The following is a 27,693-nucleotide window of genomic DNA, read 5'->3' on the forward strand; positions in this document are numbered from 1 at the left end:
CCACCAAGCAGGTTTGAGGCAGACAGAAAGACTGTTTCTCTTACACCCCAGTAGCTCCAACAATATTGGTTGTTTTCTTTGATAGGGGGTTACAGGACTGTTATCAGGACCATGGGCTCTTTGGGGGCAAATGAGCCCAGCCCCCTTCAGTCTAGTAGCCCCTCCATTAGATTGAACAGAGCTCCTTCACTTTCACCTGAAGCCTTGTGCTTAAGATCACCCTGTTTTCCTGCTAACTGGGGGCATTTGTCCTTCCAGTGTCTCACTTCCTTACAGTAAGCACACTGGTCACACTGCAGGTGTGGGTGACTAGACTGGGTAGCTTTCCAGGAGCCCCCCTTTCCCTACCCTTTTGGGGGCTCTCCTGTAACAGCGGCAGCTATGAAGTCAGTGTTTTGTCCAGCCTGACGCTTGTTTTCTCTAAGACTCTCTCTATGGCTTACCATGTCTCTGTTCATAAACACCTGGTTAGCTATTTCCAATAACTGTCATGTATTCATGCCTGCAAATCCTGCCTGTTTCTGCAATTTTCTCCTAATGCCTTCTGCACATTGACTGACTATGCCGTATTTAGCATACGTTGGTTTTCAGGGCTCTCAGGAGCAAAAGGAGTATATATGCAATAAGCTTCACACAGCCTCTCATAGAACTGTGCTGAGCTTTCCTCTTTCCCTTGAATGATCTCAGAGACTTTATTGATGTTTGTAGCCTTTTGGGCTCCCTTTTTCAGTTCTTCCAGTAAGGCCTCTGTACCGGATTAACCTTTGCATGCCCTCTGGGGTGTTTGGATCCCACTGTGGGTCAGTACCTTGTAACTGGACCCTGGCATACTCTTGGGGGTTCTGGTAATCTGCAGGAACATGCTCCTCCAGCCATTTAGAAATGGCTTGGAGTACTCTCTGCCTTTCGTCTGTGTTGAAAAGATACATAAGCAGCTGATTGCAATCAGCCCAAGTGGGGCTATGAGTCTGAATAATAGTTTGCAGTAGGTCAATGAGAGCTTGTGGCTTCTCGGTATAAGACAGGTTGTTATTTTTCCAGTTGATAAGGTCAGCTGAGGTGAACGGCAGTTATGTGAAAACATGCCTTTCCACCATGTGGCTGTCCTCATCCACTCCTGTATACCTCTCCTCTCTTAAAGGCATCTGCACCCCTGCCTTAGGTCGTAGATGGGCTGCTAGAGGCAGGGTTGGAGTTCCTCTTGGGAAGCAGGCAGCTATGGGAGGAGTCCCTCTGCCTTCTTCCTTGTCTACTCTGGGTGGTTTAGGGGTGTGCAATTCTGGTGGGGGTGCTGAGGATTCAGGCCCAGGGGCAAGGAGTCCTTGAGGAGGAGGGGGTATTATCAGCAAAACCTCCTCTGCTGTCACATTTGCCAGACCCTTGGGAGTCTGTGTCTCTGCCACTGAATCTGCCAGGACCTTGGGAGTCTGTGTCTCTCAGTGGGTGGGGCGGGGTGTTTTCCTAGCTGCCTGTCCCTTTGACAATAGTACGGTTGCTGCCTGTCCTCTCAATCACTGTGGGGGGGTTTAGAATGAGCTACAGCCATGTATCCATATACGGGAATTGATCAGGGTGTCCTGGCTCACCGTATGTAACCTCATGCCATAATTTGGAGACAAGGAACCTGTCTAGGCTCCCATCTGAGGGCCAGTGCACCCCAGATGCTGGCCAGTCTATTTCACATAAGGTCCTCGGCTTCCCTGGTGTCATAGTTACTCCATAATCCCCACTAAATCCCTTCTTGAAATTTTTCAGCATAGTCCCTAGAGGGCTACGCTTGCTATAAGTATGACCTATGTTTTGCACCAAAAAAACAGTCCTGACAGACAGTTAAGAGAGTTTACTCCACCCTCAGTTCCTGCCCAGCATGGCACAACACACCCTCAATCACTTTCGCTTCAGGCTGTTAGGATCATCTCCCACTCAGGGAGTATTTCAGGAGCCTCTTGGCGTCGGAGCATTCATTAATCCCTTCACAATGCCTAGATTGTGAAGGTGCCTCCTTCTAGCTGTTTGCAGATCGCCCCTAATCCTGGCCAGCCTCACAATTCACTCAGAACGTGGGGTCCCCTCTCATGAACCTGCAGCCCCCACATTTCACAGCTGATGAGTCCAGTTGGACCCCTCCAATCACTCACATAATCACACTCCTCCCCTGCCCAAATCGAAACCAAAAAAACAAGACTTCCAAGGTTAATTACAGAGAGAGCGAGCCAAGTACAAGAGTGCCAAATCCGGCACACGTGGGTGATCAGGCCATGCTTCCACCTAGAGGAGGTGGGCAAGTTTCCCAGGATCGATCCTACCATGTTTCTGTTGTCCCGACACTCCAAGTACCCGTTCCTTCTCGGCGTTCAGTCACCGACCGGGTGGATTCACACTGCAGGGGCTTTCCTACTCTGCTCTGGCGAGACTTTCCACTGGGCCAATACCTGCCCAGGAGCACTCACCCAAGCAGGCAGGAGCCCCGTGCAAGGATGCTCTGAAGGGCTAGGCAAAACCACCTGAAAGGCTGTGCTGGTTGTCCACCAACCAAAACTCATGTCAACCTCTTGAACACCAAACTGGGAAGGAAGGGGTGATTTATTTGGCCAGAAGCTTGGCTGTTAGGCAACTATGCCGCCTTGCTCCTGGCCGAATAAATCATCCCTTTCTTCCCAGTTTGGTGTTTTAGAGGTTTTTTCGCGGCCACTTTCCTGCTTTATTTGCAGTGAGCCGAGATCCTGCCTGGTCAACAGAGTGAGGCTCCATCTCAAAAAAAAAAAATCCTGCTGGGTATGGTGGCTCAAGCCTGTAATCCTAGCACTTTGGAAGGCAGAGATGGGTGGATCATGAGGTTGAGAGATTGAGACCATCCTGGCAAACATGGTGAAACCCCATCTCTACTAAAAATACAAAATTAGCTGGGCGTGGTGGTGCGCACCTGTAGTCCCAGCTACTCAGGAGGCTGAGGCAGGAGAATCGCTTGAACCCCGGAGGTGGAGGTTGCAGTGAGCTGGGTGCAGTGGCTCACGCCGGTAATCCCAGCACTTTGGGAGGCTGAGGCAGGTGGATCACAAGGTCAGGAATTCAAGACCAGCCTGGCCAACATAGTGAAACCCTGCCTCCACTAAAAATACAAAATAATTAGCTGGGCATGGTGGCAGGCACCTGTAATCTTAGCTACTTGGGAGGCTGAGGCAGGAGAATCGCTTGCACCTGGGAGGCAGAGGTAGCAGTGAGCCTAGACCACACCATTGCATTCCAGCCTGGGTGACAGAGTGAGACTCCATCTCAAAAATAAAAATAAAAATCCTAGGCTGGGTGTGGTAGACTCATGCCTGTAATCCCAGCGCTTTGGGAGGCCAAGGTGGGTGGATCACTTGAGGTCAGGAGTTCGAAACCAGCCTGGCCAACGTGGTGAAACCCCATCCAATTAAAAAATAAAAAAGAAAACCCTTTGGAGAATGCTATAAATAATTACAATGCTCTATGGGGTGAGGTAGGGGTGGAAACAGAGGTCCAGCAATAAAATAGGTGAAGGCTTAGAAAAATTCCAATTTAGACCTTAACCTTTTTTGTGACCTAATTTGTACTCATAGACTATTGAAGCCTGCAATACACTACCTATACACATGTCAAGTCAAGTGATGGGGTCACAGTTTCTGCCATATAGCAGGGATTGGAGATGCAGATTATGTTAAAACACGCGCTCTGAATAAAGAGAAAACGCAGACAGGCTTTGTGTGAGCAACATGGCTGTTTATTCACCTGGGTGCAGAAAAGGTTGTCAGCGAAGGGCAGTGGGAGAGGAGTTGGTTTTATAGGTTTGAGGTGGGCAGTGGAAAGTTACACTTTAGGGTGGTTTTTTGCAAGCTGGGAGGGGGTCGTTGGTTTGCAAGCTGGGAGGGAGTTGTAGGGTGTGGAGTCAGGAGGTTGGCCAAGGTCAGTTACAAAGTCCAGTGGCCTCGTCAGTTGAGGCCGGAATAAGAAACAATAGAGAATGTGTCTCAAAGTTAAGTAGGCACTGCAGAGGTTGATCATTTCTTCCTCTTTTCATGGTCTTCCAGTTACTTTAGATTTACCTGGAACTCATCTGGAGTGTCCCTGCAGGTCACAGAGGTTAACATGGCATCCATGGCACTATCAGTCAACCTAAAAGACTTTACAGGTTAGAACTAGAAAAAGACCAAGCCGGGCACGGTGGCTCACGCCTGTAATCCCAGCCCTTTGGGAGGCCGAGGCGGGTGGATCACTTGAGGTCAGGAGTTCGAAACCAGCCTGTCCAACATGGTGAAACCCCGTCTTAAAAAAAATAATAAATAAATAAAAATAAAAATAAAAATAATGAATTAAAAAAAAAAGAATCAGAAAAAGACCTCCCTGTTCCCCCTAGCGGTTAGGAAAATGGGAGAGGGAAGATGGGGGCACCCATGGCCTAGGGTCTAAAATGCCTCTCACAGCACCCACCAAGAAACTACCAATATTAGATGTGCTGAGGAAACTGCACACATCTATCAATCTGTCCTTAAGAGAGCAGACTCTGCTGGGCAAGGTGGCACATGACTGTAATCCCAGCACTTTGAGAGGCCAAGGCAGGTGGATCACCTGAGGTCAAGAATTCAAGACCAGCCTGGCCAACATGGTGAAACTCTGTCTCTACTAAACGTACAAAAATTAAGGGCCGGGTGCCATGGCTCACGCCTGTAATCCTAGCACTTTGGTAGGCCAAGGCGGGTGGATCACAAGGTCAGGAGATTGAGACCATCCTGGGCAACATGGTGAAACTCCGTTGCTACTAAAAACACAAAAATTAGCTGGGTGTGGTGGCACCTGCCTGTAATCCCAGCTACTCGGGAGGCTGAGATACAGTGAGAATTGCTTGAACGCAGGAGGCGGAGGTTGCAGTGAGCTGAGATCACGCCACTGCACTCCAGCCTGGGTTATAGAGCCAGACATCTCAAAAAACAAACAAGCAAACAGAAAAACAAAAACAAAAATTAGCCAGGCATGGTGATGCATGCCTGTAATCCCGGCTACTCAGGAGGCTGAGGCACGAGAATCGCTTGAACCCAAGAGGTGGAGTTTGCACTCCAGCCCAGGCAATAAGACTGAAAATCCATCTCAAAAAAAAAAAGAGCAGACTCAAATATTTAGGAAAAATTTCGAGCCAACAACTGAGATCCAGGTAGAATATACTGACAATTCAAGGGTCCCTTGGCTATAAGAAATTATATATACTATATGTTCATAATTTTTTTTTCCTGAGACAGATCTTGCTCTGTCACCCAGGCTGAAGTGCAATGGCATGATCTCGAGTTCACCGCAACCTCCACCTCCCAGGTTCAAGCAATTCTCCTGTCTCAGCCTCCTGAGTAGCTGGGATTACAGGCATGCACCACCACACCTGGCTAATTTTTGTATTTTTAGTAGAGACGGGGTTTCACCATGTTGGTCAGGCTGGCCTCAAATTCCTGATCTCAGGTGATGTGCCCACCTAGGCCTTCCAAAGTGCTGGGATTACAGGTGTGAGCCACCGTACCTGGCCATATGTTCATAATTTATGTGTATTTAAGCTGTATAGCAAACACAAAAAAATGTCAGCAATGGTTGTCTTTGGATGCGCTATTTCTGTTTTTCAGTGTTTCATGTTTTCTTCATTTTTCTCTGTGAGCAAATATTACCTTTATACTGGAAATAAGAGTTCCTTGCCATGTAAAAACCAAGACTCTTCTTCTCTGACCCAAACTGTGATCCAGATTCTTCCTTCCATTCTAATCTATAGGCTTCCTAGGGGTCTTCATCTGATAACAGTATCACAGGTTAGCCAACTGCTATCCTTTTCAGCGTCTGCTGAATTCCTGCAGTAGATGCTGGGGAAAGATGTATTTGTCAGTAGGAAGAATGGGATAAAGCAACGGGATAATTGCTATTTAAAACCTGCGAATTCAGGTCTCTTGTCTCTGGTTTAATCTGCATTGATGCAGAGTCTTTATAAGCTATAACAGCTGCTAGGTTCTCTCTTTTTCCTCTAATTAAAAGTCAGGGACTAGAGGGAGAATTACCATTTTTAGAAGTAATGAAAGGATGGAAAAGCAGGTACTTGCTTTGCTACAGACTTTTTTTTTTGTGCTATTAAATGTTGCTCCATATTATTAAGGGTTAATTATGTTTCTTTCAGGCCGGGCGAGGTGGCTCACGTCTATAATCCCAGCACTTTGGGAGGCCAAGGCGGGTGGATCACGAGGTCAAGAGATCGAGACCATACTGGTCAACATGGTGAAACCCCGTCTCTACTAAAAATAGAAAAAATTAGCTGGGCGTGGTGGCGCCTGCCTGTAATCCCAGCTACTCGGGAGGCTGAGGCAGGAGAATTGCCTGAACCCAGGAGGCGGAGGTTGCGGTGAGCTGAGATCGCTCCATTGCACTCCAGCTTGGGGAACAAGAGCGAAACTCCGTCTCAAAAAAAAAAAAAAAAAAAAGCCAGGGTTTCACCATATTGGTCAGGCTGGTCTCAAACTCCAAACCTCAGGGGATCCGCCCGCCTCAGCCCGGGCGGCTGAGGCAGTGGTACAACAGGGTTTCACCATGTTGGCCAGGTTGATCCCTCAGTGCTGGGATTATAGGCGTGAGCCACCGCTCCCCGCAACATGTTATATTAATCTAGATGTTTAAAGTTGGTGGGGAGATTCCCCACTTCCTGATAAACTCTGAAATACACATCTCTTTATTTATTTATTTATTTATTTATTTATTTATTTATTTATTTATTTTAAATCAGTCTCCATAGAGACTGTCAAAAATTGCCAGTGCCAACTGTATTGCAAGTCGTCACGGAGGGGTTTTGGGAAAAGTTTTCAATTAGCAATAATTGCACCTCCGATAAACCTCATTGGCTACGATACTGCCACTGCATAAAGCTACATCTCTTTATTTAAAGAGCAGCAATGGGACAGGTATTTCCCAAGTCATTCAGCATTTAAATGGATCAATCTCACTGAAAGCCATTGAGATTCAAAGATACTAAATATTAAAACAAGAAAAAATAAATAAAGTTGGTGGGGAGTCAGAAGTTCAAGGCGTCCATTTGTTCCCATCATTGTATCACAGACCAAGTTGTTTTGCACTCTGGCTACAATGTCGAAAGGAGCTTAGAGAACCAAAAGAATCAGGGAAGAGAGCTCTGATGCCTGTGTTGCTCCGCTGAACTAGCCACGCCTCCCTCTCTGATTTGCATGCACGGGGACTGCCACATGTTTTATTTTCCGAGCTGCCAGAGGCTAGGGGCAGCTCTGCTCCTGGAAGCAATGCACTATATATAGGTATTTATATGCCCCTCCCCCCCACCTTTTTTTTTTACCCCCTACAGATTATTGGCTTCACTGTGTTTGCAAACAAGATAAGCATGGACACAGAAACCAGCAAGACGCTTATTGACATGATTCCTTATAGGTCAGTAATTCCACTTTCCAAGATTGCTTTTCTCTTTCTGATACCCTCTCTTAGCCTCTGACCACACAGCCTGATTGATATTTTCTACTAGCAGTCTCTGGCCAAAGCAAAATTCATTTGAGAACACAGAGGTTCATGAAAGGAGAAGGGCTAGGGACAACTCCTTGTGTCTTCTCTGGTCAGCCTCTGTCTCTCTTATCATAGCTGAGCCAATCCCCTTATCCAGGAAAACTGTTAAATGCACTGAATACCAGAGAAACTCATGTTCTTTTCTTTTTCTTTTTTTTGAGACGGAGTTTCGCTCTTGTTACCCAGGCTGGAGTGCAATGGCGCAATCTCGGCTCACTGCAACCTCCGCCTCCTGGGTTCAAGTAATTCTCCTGCCTCAGCCTCCCGAGTAGCTGGGATTACAGGCGTGCGCCACCATGCCCAGCTAATTTTTGCATTTTTAGTAGAGACGGGGTTTCACCTTGTTGACCAGGATGGTCTCAATCTCTTGACCTCGTGATCCACCCCCGCCTCAGCCTCCCAAAGTGCTGGAATTATAGGCGTGAGCTACCGCGCCCAGCTACTCATGTTCTTTTCATAGCACATGATAGGCCTTCCCAACCACCATACCTCTCTGATTAACTCTCAAGGGGTGGACAAGAGATGCCTCAGTTTTTCTAGCCTCTCTCCTGTGGCTCCGAGTTCAGAAGATGAATGTTTCTTCTGCCTTCACAAACTTAGACTAAATTGGTCTAAGTTTTTTTTTGAGACAGAGTCTCATTCTGTTGCCTAGGCTGGAGTGCAGTGGTACAATCTTGGCTCACTGCACTATTGAACTCTCAGGCTCAAGCGATCCTCCCACCTCAGCCCTCTGAATAGCTGGGACTACAGGCGCCCACTGCCACGCCCAGCTAATTCTTTGCAGTTTTAATAAAGACGGCGTTTTGCCATGTTGCTTGGGCTGGTCTCAAACCCCTGGACTCAAACAGTCCTCCTGCCTCGGCCTCCTAAAGTGCTGGGATTACAGGCATGAGCCACGGTGCCCGGCCAGAATTGGTACCCTTGAACAACATTATTTTTTTCTTGTGGGTAGAAAGTGATCTTCAAATAGCCTAGCATATGCAGTTCTTAAGGACTCACAATCAATTTACATTATAATTCTTACCAGTGACTATGAAGCACCGCTCTTGCTTCTGTTAGGAAAATTTTTTTTTAAACCTTAATCAGTGGTTCCCAAGTTTTCTCAGAAATCTAATTTAATAAAAAAAAAAACCTTAATCAGATGAATCGCATTAGCTAAGAAAGGCAATATACTGCAGTTTCTTGACTCACAGGCAGGCTTTTGAAGAGCATTGCCCATTTCCTCACATTGTATAATAAGGAATCCTGTAAAGAGTGAAGGATACTTGCTAAATTCCAGGATCACAAAATGTAGGCTTTTCTTTTTCTTTTTTTCTTTTTGAGTCTTGCTATATTACCCAGGCTGGAGTGCAGTGGCGCAATCTCAGCTCACTGCAACCTCCACCTTCTGGGTTCAAGTGATTCTCCCACTGAGTCTCTCGAGTATCTGGACTTGCAGGTGCCTGCCACCATGCCCAGCTAATTTTTGTATTTTTTGTAGAGACAGGGTTTCACCATGTTGGCCAGGTTGATCTCGAACTCCTGGCCTCAGGTGATCCTCCTGCCTCCGCCTCCCAAAGTGCTGGGATTACAGGCGTGAATCACCACACCCTGGCAAATGTAGGCTATTTTGACATAACTAGATTAAACTAGTTTCATATCCTACCTAGTTCTCAATGAAATCTGATGATAACTGAATCAACTTGAAATTCAAGTCAATTAAAAAATGTGAGCAGACACCACCTAGGTACTAGGGAGTACAAAAATAAGCAAGTCAGGGTCTCTGTCCTCAAAAAAAGCATAGTAAGAACAGCAGTGGGATTGCTGTTCTTTACACTTTACATATTTGTATTATTTCATTTGCTCCCCACAGTAATGCTTCGAGGTAGATATTGTCTTCTTTTATACGCTAAGTAAACTAAGGCTTGCCGTCTTTCTTTTTATTTTAAAGACGGGGTTTCACCATGTTGGTCAGGCTGGTCTTGAACTCCCGACCTCAGGTGATCCGCCTGCCTTGGCCTCCAAAGTGCTTGGATTACAGGCATGAGCCACCACGCCCAGCCGGCTTACAGTCTCTAAATGACTTAGCACATTGCTTCTCAGTGGTAGAGCTGCCATTTGAACCCATTTCTCCTTAATTCCAAAGTCTACAATTAAAACCACTCTGTTATTCTTACACAATATGCTTCTGTTATTAATGACTTCAAAACCACACAGCCAGGCTGGGCACAGTGCCTCATGCCTGTAATCCTAGCACTTTGAGAGGCTGAGGCAGGTGGATCACTTGATGTCAGGAGTTCAAGACTAGCCTGGCCAACATGGTGAAACCCCGTCTCTACTAAAAATACAGAAACTAGCTGGGCATGGTGGTGTGTGCCTGTAATCTCAGCTACTTGGGAGGCTGAGACATGAGACTCACTTGAACCTGGGAGTTAGAGGTTGCAGTGAACCGAGATCACGCCTCTGCACTCCAGCCTGGGCAATAGAGGGAGACTATCTCAAAAAAGAAAAAACCTACACAGCCAAGTTCTGCTTATCTTTTATCATAAGATTCAAAGGTACAGATGGACAAGTGAGCATTTCAAAACTCTAATTTTAAGCATTGCTTTAAGCTTTCTCTTTCATTACGTATTTATCCAGGGTTGCTAGAGACTAGTAAGATTGAACAATTTAAGTTAGTTCCTGCTGTGTCTATGTCCCCATTTAACATCATTTGCTAACAAGAACTGAATGTTACAGAGAACAAAAAGGAAAAACAGTAGTTTATGTTGTTATCCTGCTAAATATTCAAGCTTTACTAATGTAGACTGGGGTGTTTATTGTGTACCTCTTTGGGACAACCACATTCTTACCTAGCTTCTTATAAAGACAAAAAGGTGGAATTTGATAATAACTTAAATACCTACCTGTAAGTATTCAGTTATGCTTCTACTTAGTTCATTACCTGGAAAATGCAAAGATGCTTATAAGTTATAAATTAAAAATAAGGAATTAAAATAAACATAGTTAGGCCACACGTGGTGGTTCATGCCTCTAATCCCAGCACTGTGGGAGGCTGAGGCAGGCAGATTGCTTGAGCTCAGGATCTTGAGACCAACCTGGGAAACATGGTGAGACTCCATCTCTATAAAAAAAAAAAAAAAAAAAAAAAAAATTAACTGGGCGTAGTGGCATGCACCTGAAATCCTAGCTACTTGGGAGGCTGAGGTGGGAGGATTTATTGAGGAAAGTTGAGGTTCTAGTGGGCTATGATCACATCACTGCACTCCAGCCTGGGTGACAGAGCAAGACCCGGTCTCAATACCAAAAAAAAAGAAGACATAGTTGGCTGGTGAAGAAAATGATATTTAGCTCTTTGAGATGTTAAAAGTAAATTCTTTTTACTCAAAGATAAATAAAGTTTAAAATGCATGAACTAATAAGAAATTTTAATTAGATAAGGGATTACTTGCTTTGTGGAAATATATATCACAAAATTTCTTGTAAAATAATTTTCCCAAAGGTATTTACATGATTCATTTCATTGAATTTGGATTTTTTTTTTTTTTTTTAAGACGGGGTTTCACCATGTTGGTCAGGCTGGTCTTGAACTCCCGACCTCAGGTGATCCGCCCACCTTGACCTCCAAAGTGCTTGGATTACAGGCATGAGCCACCAAGCCCAGCCTGAATTTGGATTTTTGTATAATTCATCAGAAGTAAATCAACTGTTGAGGCATACATATTTGTCTTTAACAAAGTGATTAAAGATAAAAGAACGATAAACATTTCAAATAGCAAATCTTATCTAAAACACTTAGAAGAGTTTTTTTTTCTGACTTAGAAAGTAATCTAGAGAAATGGAAAAGGAAGCATATTTGTGCTTCCAGATTCAACTTAAAGAATTACGCCAGTATGGATCTGTGGAAAAACACCACTCCCCACAAATCATCAAGATTTTTTCTTCTTTAGTCTGTTAATATTGTGCTTGATTTCTAACTGTTTTTGTTTTTGTGTTTGAGATGGAGTCTCGCCCTGTTGCCCAGGCTAGAGTGCAATTCTGCAATCTCGGCTCACTGCAACCTCTGCCTCCCAGGTTCAAGCAATTCTCCTGCCTCAGCCTCCCGAGTAGCTGGGATTACAGATGCATGCTACCATGACCAGCTAATTTTTTGTACTTTTAGTAGAGATGGGGTTTCACCATGTTGGCCAGGCTGGCCTCAAACTCCTGACCTCATGATCCACTAGCCTTGGCCTCCCAAAGTTCTGGGATTACAGGCATGAGCCATCATGCCCAGCTGATTTCTAACTGCTAAACTAATGCTTCATTCTGGGATAAACCCTACTTGGTCATAGTGTATTATCCTTTTATATATTAACTTGCTAAAATGATAAGAATTTTTGCATTTATGTTTATGAAGGATATTGGCCAGAGTTGTTTTTTGTTTGTTTTTTTCCTTGTACTATCTGTGTCTAGTTTTGGTATCAGAGTATGTTGTTTTTTTTTTTTTTTTTTGAGCCTGAGTCTTACTCTATCACCCATGCTAGAGTGCAGTGGCACAATCTCGGCTTGCTGCAACCTCTGCCTCTTGGGTTCAGGCGATTCTCATGCCTCAGTCTCCTGAGTATCTGGGATTACAGGCGTGCACCACCACACCTGGCTAATTTTTTTGTATTTTTAGTAGAGACAGGGTTTCATCATGTTGGCCAGGCTGGTCTCGAACCCCTAACCTCGAGTGATCCACCTGCCTTGGCCTCCCAAACTGCTGGGATTACAGGCGTGAGCCACTGCACCTGGCCGTATGTTGACATTATAGAAAGATTTAGAAAGTATTGCCTCATCTTCAATTTCTGGAAGAGTTTCTATAAAACAGGCATCATTTCTTCCTTAAATATCTGCCTATTGTTCACCCACTGGTATGGTCTCAAATGTCTCAAGACACCATTTTTCATGAATCCTTAAGGTTTTGCCTGTTCTGATGATTGCCATTGCTACCTGGCAAAAACATTGAACTACAAGGCACAACAGCATGTTCCCTTAATGGCTTTCATAACTTGGCTTGGTTTGCTGGCAGTTTTGGAAGGCTGCTGCCTCAATTTCTCCGCTCGTCCCTATTGTCATTTAAAAAACAAAAAAAGAATCAGGACTGCCCAGTAATAATAGGATGGCGGAGGTACCAAGGGTTCCTCCTTCCAGAAATAATTCCACTATTCTATTCCAGCTTCCTGTTTCCTACAACACCAGATTTCAGCTTTCTTCCCAACATAATTTTACAAGCAATCTCCTTGTCTTTGGTGAGCTCCTTTCTGCTCATATTTCTGGGCAAGAAGATTGCCAGTCTTCACAACTACAGTGTCAATTCCAACCAGGTAAGAGGACTATTACTTTCTCTGATCCTTAAGTCTTTGTTCTTTAATCCAAGCCTCCTGCCAACATGAAGTCTGGAGTGTTTTTTAACCCAAGAGCAACTTGGACCATGGTTTGGACAGTAATCACAAAGGATTTTTGAGGGATGCTTAACTTCAAGGCCACTTGAATTAACCTCAATGTTATTGCCCTAGAACCGATATGACGCAGAGAGGCCAGAAAATTATGGTATCATGTTGTGAAGCTAGGAGAGTTTCACTTTTCTTAATTTTAGCTTTCTTTCTACCAAGTCCTCCAACCACATACTGAGGTGTGATAAGAAATGCTGCGCAACATCCTGTAAAAAGCCAGGGCTGCTAATATCATACAGTTGGCCTCCCAGAAATAGTTTTTGTCTTTTGTTTTTATTTTTTAGGGAAAATCTTCAACTACTCTGAATTTGGCCCTTTCCCTAGAACTCAAGAGGGAAATACGGAAGCAATAAGTGTTCCCATTTGGCGTTTAGGGTAGTACAAAAAGCATGGAGAAGAGCACGGTGCTTCTCCCTGTCGTCCTAAGCCCTGGTGATCACGTGAAAGAGAATAAAAATGCCAGAGTCTCATTTTCTCACCTTATAAAAGCACTTTCCTTGTAATGACTAGCTAAAATGATGATTCTATTTAATCAAGAAGATCAGATATGCCATCCTTTTGTTGTTTCTGATAATATTTCAATCTGTTATTTCTTTTTTCTTTTTTTTTTAACGGAGTCTCGCTCTGTTACCCAGGTTGGAGTGCAGTGATGCAATCTTGGCTCACTGCAACCTCTGCCTCCTGGGTTCAAGTGTTTCTCCTGCCTCAGCTTCCTGAGTAGCTGGGACTACTGGCATGCGCCACTATGCCCGGCTAATTTTTGTATTTTTTAGTAGAGACAGGGTTTCACCATATTGGACAGGCTGGTCTCAAACTCCTGACCTCATGTTCTGCCCACCTCAGCCTCTCAAAGTGCTGAGATTATAGGCATGAGCCACCGCACCTGGCATCAATCTATTCTTTCAAGTGATCAAAACAACCTTATCTTCATATACAAAAAATGAACGATATACCTTCAGCTCAAAATAAAATCAGCATTCTTCAACAAAGAGGGGGGCCTAAGGCATCTGCCATTTCTTCACAGGATTTAATAGCCATCGGCCTTTGCAATGTCGTCAGCTCATTTTTCAGATCTTGTGTGTTTACTGGTGCTGTTGCCAGGACTATTATCCAGGATAAATCTGGAGGAAGACAACAGGTGTGTTGAAATACAATTTGATCTCTAATACATAAACATATTTATATCAATTCATATGTATATTCGTAATAGGGAATTAAATGGGTTTAATCTTATTGCTGTTTTAATGTTATGCTTAATGGGAAAGACCTCTGGGAAGAATTTGGATTTCATGCTCGCCTTAATTTTTGCTCAGATTTTGCCTTAAAAGTTTCTTGTCGGGCCGGGCGTGGTGGCTCACGCCTGTAATCCAAGCACTCTGGAGGCCAAGGCGTGCGGATCACTTGAGGTCGGGAGTTCAAGACCAGCCTGACCAACATGGTGAAACCCTGTCTTTAAAAAAAAAAAAAAGAAAAAAGAAAAGTTTCTTGTCAATGTGAAATTTGAAAGTCATTTTCTATAGAAATATTATATGTGAGAGTTTTCCATATATTAGGTCACAAAACCCCACTTTCCACATAACATATCTAAAGGATAAGAATATTTCAAATAAACTGGCCAGGTGTGGTGGCTCATGCCTGTAATCCCAGCACTTTGAGAGGCTGAAGTGGGTGGATCACTTGAGGACAGGAGTTCAATATCAGCCTGGCTAACATGGTGAAACCCCGTCTCTACTAGAAACAAACAAACAAACAAAAAATAGCTGGGCATTGTGGCGCACGCCTGTAATTCCAGCTACCAGGAGGCTGAGGCAGGAGAATCACTTGAACCCAGGAGGCAGAGATTGCAGTGAGCTGAGATGGTGCCACTATGCTCCACTTGGGTGGCAGAATGAGATTCCACCTCAATAAAACAAAATAAAAAACGAAAACAAAAAAAGAATATTTCAGGTAAACTTACCATCATCTGCTAATGTTTTTCCCCACTATGGGAAGATGCATTCTCACACCTGCTCTGGGAAAGCAATAATACAACTCTACCCACCCTGGCAGCAAACTAAAAATTTTTGTGGTTTTGTCAAAGGGCAGGGCAAGGGGCTTTCAGGACATGGAGTCAGGTCTTTGTCTAGGACAGCCTAGAGAATGTATAAGTGTTCTACTTGTGTGTAAGAGAAAATTATCTAGGTCAGATTTTCTGCAGGTATTCTGAGTCCGTAAACCTAATGTTTAGGTGTATGCTAAGCATAACTGAGAATGGTGAACGAAAAGACTGTGGAGGCAAAGTGTCTAACTGCAGGCGTGAGATTTTATAAGTCTAATTGTTCATGAGTTTTGTTTTTTTGTTGTTGTTTTTGTTTTGAGACACGGTCTCGCTCTGTCACCCAGGCTGGAGTGCAGTGGCATGATCTCAACTCACTGCAACCTCCGCCTCCCAGACTCAAGTGATTTCCTGTCTCATCCTCCTGAGTTGCTGGAATTACAGGCATGCACCATGACACCCAGCTAATTTTTGTATTTTTAGCAGAGATGGGGTTTTACCATGTTGGCCAGGCTGGTCTCGAACTCCTGACCTCAAGTGATCCACCTGCCTTGGTCTCCCAAAGTGCTGGGATTACAGGCATGAACCACCACGCCTGGCCCAATGTTCCTGAGTTTTGAACTGACTAGATAAAAGTTACAACATGCTAACCCATCTCAACTATGTAGTGTGACGAAATGTCAGAGAGCTATCAGAATTGAAACTGGGGTTGCCCAGGGAATGAGTCAGCGTTCAGATGCCAGAGAAACAGTGGCAGAGGTCAAAGACAAGCCTCTGCTGAAGAAACACAGCAAAAGATGTAGCCATGGTCAGAAACTAATGTGTCAGCAGAATGAATAGTAAACTTTTACATGGAAAGACAAAGTGTCATAGTCCATGGGGCAAATATGTGGTGAAGCATAAGGTAAAAGCTAATACAAGTCAGAAAGATTAGGCAGGGGTGAGAGCTGGGTATACAGCAGGGGTGTCCAATCTTTTGGCTTCCCTGGCCACATTGGAAGAAGAAGAATTGTCTTGAGCCACACATAAAATGCATCAACACTAACAACAGCTGATGAGAAAAAAAAATTGCAAAAATATTTTATAATGTTTTAAGAAAGTTTATGAATTTTCACTGGGCTACATCTAAAGATGTCCTGGGCCACATGTGGCCTGCAGGCTGCAGGTTGGACGAGCTTGGTCTAGAGTAAGACGACATTGGCCGGGCGCGGTGGCGCGTGCCTGTAGTCCCACCTACTCGGGAGGCTGAGGTTGGAGGATCGCTTGAGCCTAGGAGTTCTGAGCTATAGTGCTCTGTGCCAGTCCGGTGTCTGCACTAAGTTCAGCATCAATATGGTGACCTCCTGGGAGCGGGGACCACTACGTTGCCTAAGGAGGGGTGAACCGGCCCAGGTCAGAAAAGGAGCAGGTCAAAACTCCCATGCTGGGGATCGCACCTGTGAATAGCCACTGCCCTCCAGCCTGGGCAACATAGCGAGACCCTGTTTCTTAAAAAAAAAAAAAAAGAAAGAAAGACTACATTGTACCATTTTATGTGGACTGAGTTTTGTTTGTCACAGAGCTTCTTCCAGACACATTGGCCTTTTTCACTACTGCTTAACAGACAGAAGAAATTTGGGCTATGTTAGAAAGAAGAATGTTTCGTACAAGCATGCAAAAACTTTGGAGTCAAAATGAGAGAGTTTTATAAGAGGAAATGGAAATGGCGATTCCAGAGATGAGTTCCACTAACTTTTTATGACATACTTTGTTTATACAGTATATAAGCATAATGTAAATTTGGGAGACAAGATGTGCACAGCTACAAAAAAAACCAAATCACAGCGCAAGGAAAACTGAGTGCAGAATGAGGACAATTTTTTTTCAAGCGGCATAAATATTGCAAGAAGGAGAATGATGGAAGTGGGATTTCATGGAGTACTGAAAGGGGTTTAGGATACGTGTACACAGAAGGAGGAAGAACGGCTTCAGTTCAGCCTCAGAACTGTCTTAAAGGCTGGATTCCACTTGTGCGGCAATGCAGACTAGAGGAAGAATGGTTTTGCCAACTGCACTCATTGATTCTGGGAATAAAAGGGCCAGGTTTGGGGAGGGTTTTGGTGGATGATTGAATTTCCAAACCCTGAGCAAGCCCATTTTTAGCAAAATTAGGCTAAAATTAGCCTGTTGGACAGAAGGTCTGTCTGAAAGGTAGCCTATGGCACTCATTTTGTTTTCCGCTGCCACCTTGTTCACATGTGCAGCACAGTTCCTGCTTGTGACACCTCTCGATGCAGTGCAGCATCCCTCCGCAGGGAGACATGTCCCTAGAAATGCTGCTAAGCCCTCCCTGAAACCTTGACATGCCCATTGCAAATTGCTGGCTCAAGCAGAGAATGCTTCTGGCCCCTGGCCCTAAACACGGCAGCTGCCCAGACAATACTCTTGAGTTTCTAATCTGGACCAGAAAAGGCCTCTGAGACTCATTCGTTTTCTTCATTCCGCGGCAGTGGAGTTTTCTCTCCACCTCTTATCTCTGGAGGCCTTAAGATTTTGAAAAAATTTTTTTGATAGACAGGGTATCGCTAAATTGCCCAAACTTTGGGTCTCAAGTCATCTTCTCACCTCGGCCCCACAAAGTGCTAGGATTACAGGCATGAGCCACTGTGCTCTGCCCCCTGGGGACTTTTGATTCACTCTGCCTGAGAATGCCCCATTTCTTCAAAGTTCCTTAGGACTGCAGAAAAGAGAAGTAGGGGGCTGGCTCTGAACCTCTCAAAAGTAACCTGCCATCAAGGGTCACTTTACTTTTATTTTGTATCTGGCATAAATGCAAACTGTGTATATGTGTCTAGATGTCACTTAATTTCTTGCTGTCTAGAATTCACTTCCCTCCAGAGGCTGCAGCAAAACCTACCTGTCCTTCTGGCCACAGTCCCAGCCTGAGGCACTGGCAGGCCTGACCTGTGGCAAAGGGGATGTGAGGAGCCCTAGTAGGCCTGTGGCCAGTTGGGCTGTCCCCTGCTCCATCTTTCTGCTCATCCCATTCTTACCACTGTGCTTCCCTGTTCTCCAAGATTAGGTTTCTTTCATTGCTCCCTGCTTTCCAAAGACCTGCCTTGCCCAGGCTCCCAGAACAGCTTTAAAAAGGAGTTATTGTAAAAGAAATGAATGTGTTGCACTCTTTTTAGAGGAAGCCAATGGGGCAGTGGAGAAAGGCTGGATTTTGGAGTCAGATGGTCAGGGGAGGTTGACCCTGACTCCACGCTTCCTAGATGTATGTGACCTTGGGCAAATTAGTTTTGCTCTCTGAGGCTCTAGTCTTCATCTGGAAAGTGGGGATAAAACAAACTTGCCCATTCTGAGAATTAAATTAGATGCTGATACATGCCTGTCACTTAAGAGTTCAAAAATCATCACTTCTACCTCAAGTCCCAAGTGCCTGAGCAGGTGTTCATCATCTGCTCTTCTACCTCATGGAACCCCCATACATGGACCAGTTGATGCCTGAGGGTCTGCATGTTGATTATGGCTGTGGCTATGGGAACTTACATGGCTTTGACTCTCTGGAGAGAAGGCAGAGTGAGTCTTTGTTCAAGAAAGCCTGGAAAAGTGATGGAAAATCTGGTCAAAGGATGTATGAGATGTAAAACAGGCAGACAGTACTTGCTGTCTTTAAACTCTGTTCAGTCACTGAACCCTCGCTGAGCTTCTGAGAGCCATCGAGCATCTTCCTGAGGTTCATTCAGTGCCACTGAGGATGGTCCTCTAATTCCAAAGCCCATTCCTATGAATGTGCAGCCAAGGGGGACACAATTATTGGCAAGCCTCCAACCCTCTCTGGGCAGCTAATTTTATGGGATTTGGTGTCTAGTTTGTACTCATTTTGACCTAGGTTATTTTTTGTTTTTGTTTTTTTTGAGATGAAGTTTTGCTCTTGTTGCCCAGGCTGGAGTGCAGTGGTGCCATCTTGGCTCACTGCAACCTCTGCCTCCCAGGTACAAGCGAGTCTCCTGCCTCAGCCTCCCAAGTAGCTGGGATTACAGGCGCCAACCACCACGCCCAGCTAATTTTTTTGTATTTTTAGTAGAGATGGGTTTCACCATGTTGGCCAGGCTGGCCTCAAACTTCTAAACTCAGGTAATCCACCTCCCTCAGCCTCCCAAAGTGCTGGGATTACAGGCGTGAGCTACCATGCCCCGCCTAACCTAGGTTTTATACAACTTATTTTGATGTCTACCTGCCTTTGTTTCCTCAAAAATGATCAGAAGAATTTTGGAGAAAAAAAGTGGCAGAAAAGAAAATAGTGATATATATTTCCTGTACTAATGAAAATAGTTTTCTTCTATAGCATCAGCAAAGACCCACTGAAGCTAGAGCCAGAAATTAGATCCTGCAACAGGCTGACATGTCGAATGGCTGGAGAGTCTCTGGGGTTACCTATCTCAGTTCCACAGCGTCTAAAATGTTTGCCATCAGAGCTTTCTGAGTTTCAGTTATGGTGATCCATTTTCCTGAGTCCTTCCTACGCTACTCTCATGTGATTTAGCCTTTCCACATCAGGCCACTCACTTTAGCTGTGAGTCAGCTGGGCTGGGGAAAGAAAGAAGCAGGACATTGATTGCATTGATATTATTTTCAGCAATTCATTTATATGGCAAATAGCAACGAGTAGTGAGAGGGAACCCAGTGGGAAGGTATGTTCCCCCACCCCTCGACGGAAAAAATACAGAGAAAAGGCTGGGCACGGTGGCTCACGCCTGTAATCCCAGCAGTTTGGGAGGCTGAGGCGGGTGGATCACGAGGTCAAGAGATTGAGACCATCCTGGTCAACATGGTGAAACCCGTCTCTACTAAAAACACAAAAAATTAGCTGGGCATGGTGGCACGTGCCTGTAATCCCAGCTACTCAGGAGGCTGAGGCAGGAGAATTGCCTGAACCCAGGAGGCGGAGGTTGCGGTGAGCCGAGATCGCTTCATGGCACCCCAGCCTGGGTAACAAGAGCGAAACTCGGTCTCAAAAAAAAAACAGAGAAAAATTAGAGAATCATTGCTGAGTGGTCCTTTGGTAGATTAGAATTGAGGCACTCCCTCACTACTTGCTTTTCTGTGCCATTGTTTTGATTTGTGATTATAGTTTTGCCCCATCTCCTATTCCCATCACAGTGGAGAATGCCACTGCTTTCTGTTATTTTTATTACTAGGTGCTTACAAAATGGAAATTTACCAATAGAGGATATAATGAGTTCAGGACTATCCAAAGAGCTTTGGGCTTATCAAGGAAACTATGCTTCTTAGTTTTCCACTTTTATTTGCCAAGTGAGAATCACCGCTTACCAAGAGACACTGAGCCCAAAGTAGTCAGCCCAACTGGGGTAGGATCCAGAGCTGCTATATACAGCCTCGACTCATGTTTGTAGCTTTTTCTTTCTTTTTGATGGCACTGAAGCAGAAAGAAACCAAAGCAGGAAAATGGGAAGTGACTGTCTTTGTGTTTTTTAAGATGAAGCACCACTGAAGCTGCTAGATGGGCAGTTACCCAAGCAGCAAACAGGAGAGTGAGGGGTGGGAAATGTATTTATATGGGAAGTAGGATGGTTGGGATTTTAGGACTTTTCTAAATTGTGCAAGGAGAGGTTAAACTTAGGAGGAGATGCAAGTCAGATTTTAGGAGAACTCAGATCATAGCACAGAGCAGTGGCAGTAAAGATTCAAACACCCAGGACAACGTGGAACGTTCAGGGAGCATCTTTCCATTCATTCAGGAAGTATTTACTGAGTACCTATACGTGTTTAACACTTTGTTAAGACTTGAAAATGTCAGTTCAACAAAAATACACTTGCGGTGAACTCAACTCCTTTTGAGAAAAACTGACATGCTTCTTGCCAAGCAGAAGGCCTCCGTTGCAGACAGGGACCAATACGTTCCTGACGGTTTCTCTCCAACCGGCTCTGTCTCCTCAGTTTGCATCTCTGGTAGGCGCAGGTGTGATGCTGCTCCTGATGGTGAAGATGGGACACTTTTTCTACGCACTGCCAAATGTAAGTAGAACTGATCAAATAACAAAGTCAACAACAACCGGGTCTCTGGATTGCTCCTTGGTTGTGTGTTGAGGTGGGGGCATCTCTGAGGAGAAATGCATTCAGATTATTCCCAATGGTTGCTCCAGCCTATCTCTAGTCCCTTTCATTCAAAATAATAGTATCAGCATTACAGGGTTGGGGGTTAAATGATGTGATATATATACATACACACACATATATATGTATATTTATATATAAGATCTATATTGTGTGTAGATGGATAGATAGGTAGATGGATGGAATAGTGTTGGGCTTATAGTAAACACTCAAGAAACATTAGTTATAGGGCTAGGCATGTTGGCTTGTGCCTGTGATTCCAGCACTTTGGGAGGCCAAGACGGGCAGATTATCTGCCTGATGTTAGGAGTTCAAGACCAGCTTAGCCAACATAGAGAAATCTCATCTCTACTAAAAATACAAAAAGTAGCTGGGCATGGTGGTGTGCACCTGTAGTCCCAGCTACTCAGGAGGCTGAGGCAGGATAATTGCTTGAACCCAGGAGGCAGAGGTTGCAGTGAGCTGAGATCGCGCCATTGCACTCCAGCCTGGGTGACAAGAGCGAAACACCGTCTCAAAAAAAAAAAAAAGTCAGCTGGGTGTGGTGGCAGGTGCCTGTAATCCCAGCCACTTGGGAGGCTGAGGCAGGAGAATCATTTGAACCTGGGAGACTGCAGTGAGCTGAGATCATGCCATTGCATTCCAGCCTGGGTGACAGAGTGAGACTCTGTCTCAAAAAAAAAAAAAAAAAAAATGGGCTGGGCGCAGTGGCTCATGCCTATAATCCCAGCACTTTGGGAGAACCAGGTGGGCAAATCACTAGGTCAGGAGTTTGAGACCATCCTGACCAACATGATGAGCCCCCCGTCTCTAAAAAATACAGGAATAAAAAAATAAATTAGTTATCTTTAAATCTTCTTTTTATTACTTAAGCTATAAAATAAGCTTTGTAAGTAAGGATTCAGTGAAAAATGATCAAAATAGATTTCAGATGCCACACCAACACGGGCTTGGAAACTCACTGTGCATTCATGCCATCTGTTTTCCTACACTGCTTCCAGAAGGCCTTGTTCTGCATTTGTGTGAACTCAATCTTCCCATTGCTGCCACACTGCCTCTTGGTTAGTTCACAACACTGGAAGGCAGGTCTGAAAGTTGAGTCTTAATTCAGCATTCAGCTAGGATGCCTCTATATACAAATGTGTCATCTCTTCCCTTTGTGTGAAACTGAGCACCTTGTATTTAGAGATGCCAGGTGTGTTAATTAGTAGCTATAATCCTTCTGTTCTTAAGTTACAGTAGATCCATACTCAGTGACCATCATTTCTTTTTAAGTTTTCTTCATGTTCCCATTAGCCATTTTTATTTTTATAGCCATTTTTATTTTTTACTTTTAATTTTTATTTATTCTTTTTGAGACAGAGTTTTGCTCTTGTTGCCCAGGCTGGAGTGCAATGGCGCAATCTTGGCTCACCACAACCTATGCCTTCCAGGTTCAAGCGTTTCTCCTGCTTTAGCCTCCCAAGTAGCTGGGATTGCAGGCATGCACCACCACACCTGGCTAATTTTTTTTTTTTTTTTTTTGAGATGGAGTATCACTCTGTCACCCAGGTTGGAATACAGTGGCACAATCTCAGTTCACTGCAACCTCCGCCTCCTGGGTTCAAGCAAGTCTCCTGCCTCAGCCTCCTGAGTGGTTGGGACTACAGGCTTGAGCCACCATTCTTGGCTAATCTTTTGTAGTTTTAGTAGAGACAGAGTTTCACCACGCTGGCCAGGCTGGTCTCAAACTCCTGACCTCATGATCCGCCCAGGTGGGTCTCCCAAAGTGCTGGGATTATAGGTGTGAGCCACCGCACCTGGCCAATTTTTTGTGTTTTTAGTAGAGACCAGGTTTCTCCATGTTGGTCAGACTGGTCTTGAATTCCTGCCTCAGGTGATCCACCCGCCTCAGCCTCCCAAAGTGCTGGGATTATAGGTGTGAGCCACTGTGCCTGGCCAGCCATTTTTATACAGTACTTAGGGAGGTGGGAGAAGGTTTCTTTGCTGAGGTAGCAGCTTGGTTACACACCGAGGTGGCTGTCCCTGAAGCTGGGGTGGTTGTAAATGTGATCTCCATCCTGAATGCTTCCTTTCCACCTGGTGAATATCAGGTTTCAGTAGAGTAGGACCACCACAAGGCTGCTGCTGCCTTCTGCCCGTATGATTCAAGGACCTTGGAGCTGAGGCATGAAATTGATGCAAGGAGGGTGGTACTGGTAAGCTCAAATTGACACACAAGTGTCTGACTCCCAGTAGACATCATCTCCAGAATTCAGTTTCTACAGCACCTTTGGTGTTATCACTCTTGGAATCTATTTTAGGAGGGCCACTCACTAATTTACTTTGGGCATGGATATTTTTTTCCACCCAAATTTCATCTTGATGGACATGGATATTTTTTCTTTACAACGGAATGAAGCAGAATTATAAAATTCCAAACAACAAAAATGATCAGAATTCACTGAAGCATAGTGATACGAGTTGGGACTCCTTTATTATAAACATGTTGGGGACAGAACAGCCCTTGCTTTTGGCTAGCCATGTACATCACATTAATTTTACAGCATCTAGTTAGCATGTTTCTGAGTGAGCAGTTGTGATTATAATAAGATCAATGGAGTAGTTGAATTACTATAATAGTAAGGTTCTATGAGTACTAAGCTATAAATGACTTCTTTCTCAAAAAACTGTGAGTAGTTGCAAAACCCTTATTAGAGTCATTAGTGGTGCATTCAGGCTAGGATCTCCACTAGTTACCAGAGGACCAACACGAATTTTGAAAAACATGATATAAAATAATATATCCATATTATTCCAATTTTGTGTGGAGGAAAAATATAGAACATACCAATGGTTATATCTGGAATAACAGAAATTATGTATGAGTTTAATTCATTTTCACAACGTGAGCATGTTTCACCTTAATATTCAGAAGTATAGTCTGGGCATGATGGCTTACACCTGTAATCCCAGCACTTGGAGGCCAAGGCGGGCAGATCACGAGGTCAGGAGATAGAAATTAGCCTGGCTAACATGGTGAAACCCCATCTCTACTAAAAGTACAAAAAATTAGCCAGGCATGGTGGCACACACCTGTAGTCCTAGCTACTCAGGAGGCTGAGGCAGGAGAATCATTTGAATCTGGGAGGCAGAGGTTGCAGTGAGCCGAGATTGCGCCACTGCACTCCAGCCTGGGCGACAGAGCGAGACTCCATCTGAAAAATATATAAATAAATGATATTCAGAAGGATAAAAATGTTGTTGTATATTGTTTTATGAAAAGATTTGTTTCCTCTCCATACTTCCTGCCTCAAATCAAAAATCTTTCAAAAACACTATGAGGTTCAGTTTCTTTTCCTTCCCATCATATTTCTTTAAATTGAAGAATGTTTGGAGGTTCTTGACTTGAAAGAAGATAGCATGGTGAGAAAGAAGTAATTTCTGCCAACTTCATCTTTGCTCTTCCCTCTTCTATGGACCTGTTGTATCCAATGGGTCTGGGTACCCTCAGAAAGCCAGAGTAAGTGTGGACTCAGCCATTCCTGGTGGTAGGATCAGTTCTAATTCCCAGGCAGAGAATATAGAGAAGAGGATAGCTAGAAAAAGGGTAAGAAACATTAAACCAATACAAGAATTTCGTGACCACAAGAAAATTTTTTTTTTTTTTTTTTTTAGATGAAGTCTCACTCTGTCACCCAGGGTGGAGTGCAGTGGCGCGATCTCAGCTCACTGCAACCTCTGCCTCCTGGGTTCAAGTTGTTCTCCTGCCTCAGCCTCCTGAGTAGCTGGGATTACAGGCACCTGCCACCATGCCTGGCTAATTTTTGCATTTTTAGTAGAGACAGGGTTTTGCCATGTCGGCCAGGCTTGTCTCAAACTCCTGACCTCAGGTTATCTGCCCACCTCGGCCTCCCAAAAGGAAACTGGGATTACAGGTGTTAGCAAAAATGTTACTTAAAAGTAGATTAAATTCTACTTTGAAGCCCTGACAATTTTTATATCCTTATTCATATAAATCTTCATTTCCTCATGTTTAGGAAACTTTCTCTCCATTAGAAAAGCAAACGTTCATTTTTCAAAACTTTGGAAAATGCAAAGTAGATAAAAATAGATAAAAATGTCATTCATGATCACAAATCAAAAACTAACATTTTGGCATCTATCCAACCAATATTATTTTTCATAAATGTATATCACTTTGCATAGTTGTAACCTAACTGTACAATTCTATATTCTTATTTTTATTTTTTCACTCCACTCCCCTATATTCTTGTTTTTATTTAATATACAGCATACTTTATTCTATAACATTTGACATTATTGGAAAATTACGTTGTCTACTTTTTTTTATAAATAACAATGAGTAATTTTGTACATTTACTATTTTCTAGATTTAGGATAATTTTTTTTTTTCGAGACAGAGTCTCTCCTCTGTTGCCCAGGCTGGAGTGCAGTGGTATGATCTCGGCTCACTGCAACCTTTTCCTCCCATGTTCAAGCGATTCTCATGCCTCAGCCTTCTGAGCAGCTGAGATTACAGGCATATACCACCGCCCAGCTCATTTTTGTATTTTTAGTAGAGACAGGTTTTTGCCACATTGGCTAGGCTGGTCTTGAACTCCTGGCTTCAAGAGATCTGCCTGCCTCAGCTTCCCAAAGTGCTGGGATTACAGACATGAGCCACTGTGTCTGGCCAGGATTTAGGATAAATTTCCAAAAGCAAAACAAAATAGTTGTGTGAAAGCGTATCAGCATTTCTGGATATATTGTCAAGTGATTTTCCAAAAGGGTAGCATCCTATTATACTCAACAACCATGTATATGGGGTATTATCAATGTTTTTATTTTCTTTTTTTGAGACAGGGTCTCATTCTTCCACTGGGCTGGAGCGTAGTGGCACGATCACTGCTCACTGCAGCCTCCACCTCCCAGGCTTAAGTGATTCTCCCACCTCAGCTTCCCGAGTAGCTGGGACTATAGTCACATCTACACCACACCTGGCTAATTTTATTTTATTTTTTTGTAGAGCTGGCATCTCACTATGTCACCCAGGTTGGTCTCGAACTCCTGGGCTCAAGCCATCCTTCTACCTCAGCCTCTCAAAGTGCTGGGATTACAGGCGTGAGCCACCACACTGGCTATCAGTATTTAACATTTGCTCATTTAATTTGATAAACAAAATGGTATTTCATGAGTGAAATAATTACAGTATATTATGATTCAACATGAAGAAAACCTCAATTGGAATTGTTTTTAGAGTTTCTGTGAGTGTAAGTTCTCTTAATCATCCCATCTGAGAATGGTTTCTAGATAATGTTGGTAACATGTCCAGGAAACCAGACAAGGCAAGGCCAAGTAGCCAAAGGCACCAGCTCCCATGGGTCTTGTTCCACACACCAAAAGTAACACTGAAACAGAAAGGGATCGATGACTGTAACCTTTTTCTTTTTTTGAGACGGACTTTCACTCTTGTTGCCCAGACTGGAGGGCAATGGTGCGATCTCAGCTAACCGCAACCTCCGCCTCCTGGGTTCAAGTGATTCTCCTGCTTCTGCCTCCTGAGTAGCTGGGATTACATACACCCACCACCACGCCCAGCTAATTTTGTATTTTTAGTAGAGACGGGGGTTTCTCCGTGTTAGTCAGGCTGGTCTCGAACTCCCGACCTCAGGTGCTCTGCCCACCTCAATCTCCCAAAGTGCTAGGATTACAGGCATGAGCCACCATGCCCAATGACTATAACCTTTAGCTATGCTGGGCAAGATGTTAGAGCCTGGGCTCCGGTGAGTGGTCGACTTGCGAGTTGGTAAAAAGAATTTACTGACAATAGTATAGGTTTGAAAAAGGAAAGTTTACTAGAAGGGAAGAACACTGCAAAAGGGTGCAGTGGGGCACTTCAGCAAGAGGACTGAATGCGCTATCCTGGGTTTTCCTTAGGAGCATTCATGGACCTTAAGGCAGAAGCTTAGGGTTGTAAAATGAGTTTCAGCACAACATTCCAGAGATGTTTAGAAATGTTAGTTACTTACAAAAGTTGAAAGAGGCCTGGAATCACATACCAATTTTAGTTAGTAGGGAAGTTTGATTACTTCTAAATTCCTAGATTAGGAGATGGCCTGTTGGATGGTTACCAGGTGGTCTTTGCTCCCTTCTAAATTGCTCAGATAAGAAGTTTTTGCCCCCCAGGGCTTGTTCAATGGTTAGCAGGTGATTTTCGCTTTTCGCTTTCCTCGAGTTACTCTTCCTCTCACTGTCTATGTGAGTGATGAACTACCTGAATCTGAAAGGGGCTATTGTAAGCTTTCCTAGCTGAATCAGTCAGGCCTTGACCTTGCCCTGACCTTGCCTTGTGTTTTTGGCAAATTATGGAGAATAGCAAAGAAAACTGTACACAGGCTGGGCACGGTGGCTCACACCTGTAATCCCAGCACTTCGGAGGCTGAGGCAGGCAGATCACTTGAGGTCAGGAGTTTGAGACCAGCCTGACCAACAAAGTGAAACCCTGTCTCTACTGAAAATACAAAAATCAGCTGGGGGTGG

The 27,693-nt window shown here is 44.1% G+C and overlaps 1 protein-coding gene and 1 non-coding gene across 2 annotated transcripts in view; one reads left to right on the forward strand and one right to left on the reverse strand.

Moving 5' to 3' along the window:
• SLC26A8 (solute carrier family 26 member 8) overlaps positions 1 to 27,693 on the forward strand; it is a 98,145-nt gene that overhangs the window by 44,793 nt on the left and 25,659 nt on the right. Inside the window, exons 7-10 of the mRNA XM_064361121.1 lie at positions 7,349 to 7,431; positions 12,740 to 12,887; positions 14,041 to 14,154; positions 20,995 to 21,072. Of these exons, the coding sequence (XP_064217191.1) occupies positions 7,349 to 7,431; positions 12,740 to 12,887; positions 14,041 to 14,154; positions 20,995 to 21,072 (423 nt within the window). The remainder of the gene's footprint in view (positions 1 to 7,348; positions 7,432 to 12,739; positions 12,888 to 14,040; positions 14,155 to 20,994; positions 21,073 to 27,693) is intronic.
• Positions 6,761 to 6,901, reverse strand: LOC135268441 (U4 spliceosomal RNA). Its single transcript, XR_010336769.1, has one exon. It is a non-coding gene; the product is annotated as a U4 spliceosomal RNA (small nuclear RNA).

This window comes from Aotus nancymaae, unplaced genomic scaffold (assembly GCF_030222135.1).
Source record: "Aotus nancymaae isolate 86718 unplaced genomic scaffold, 86718_ANA_hifiasm-v0.15.2.pri h1tg000040l, whole genome shotgun sequence".
NCBI lineage: Eukaryota > Metazoa > Chordata > Mammalia > Primates > Aotidae > Aotus > Aotus nancymaae.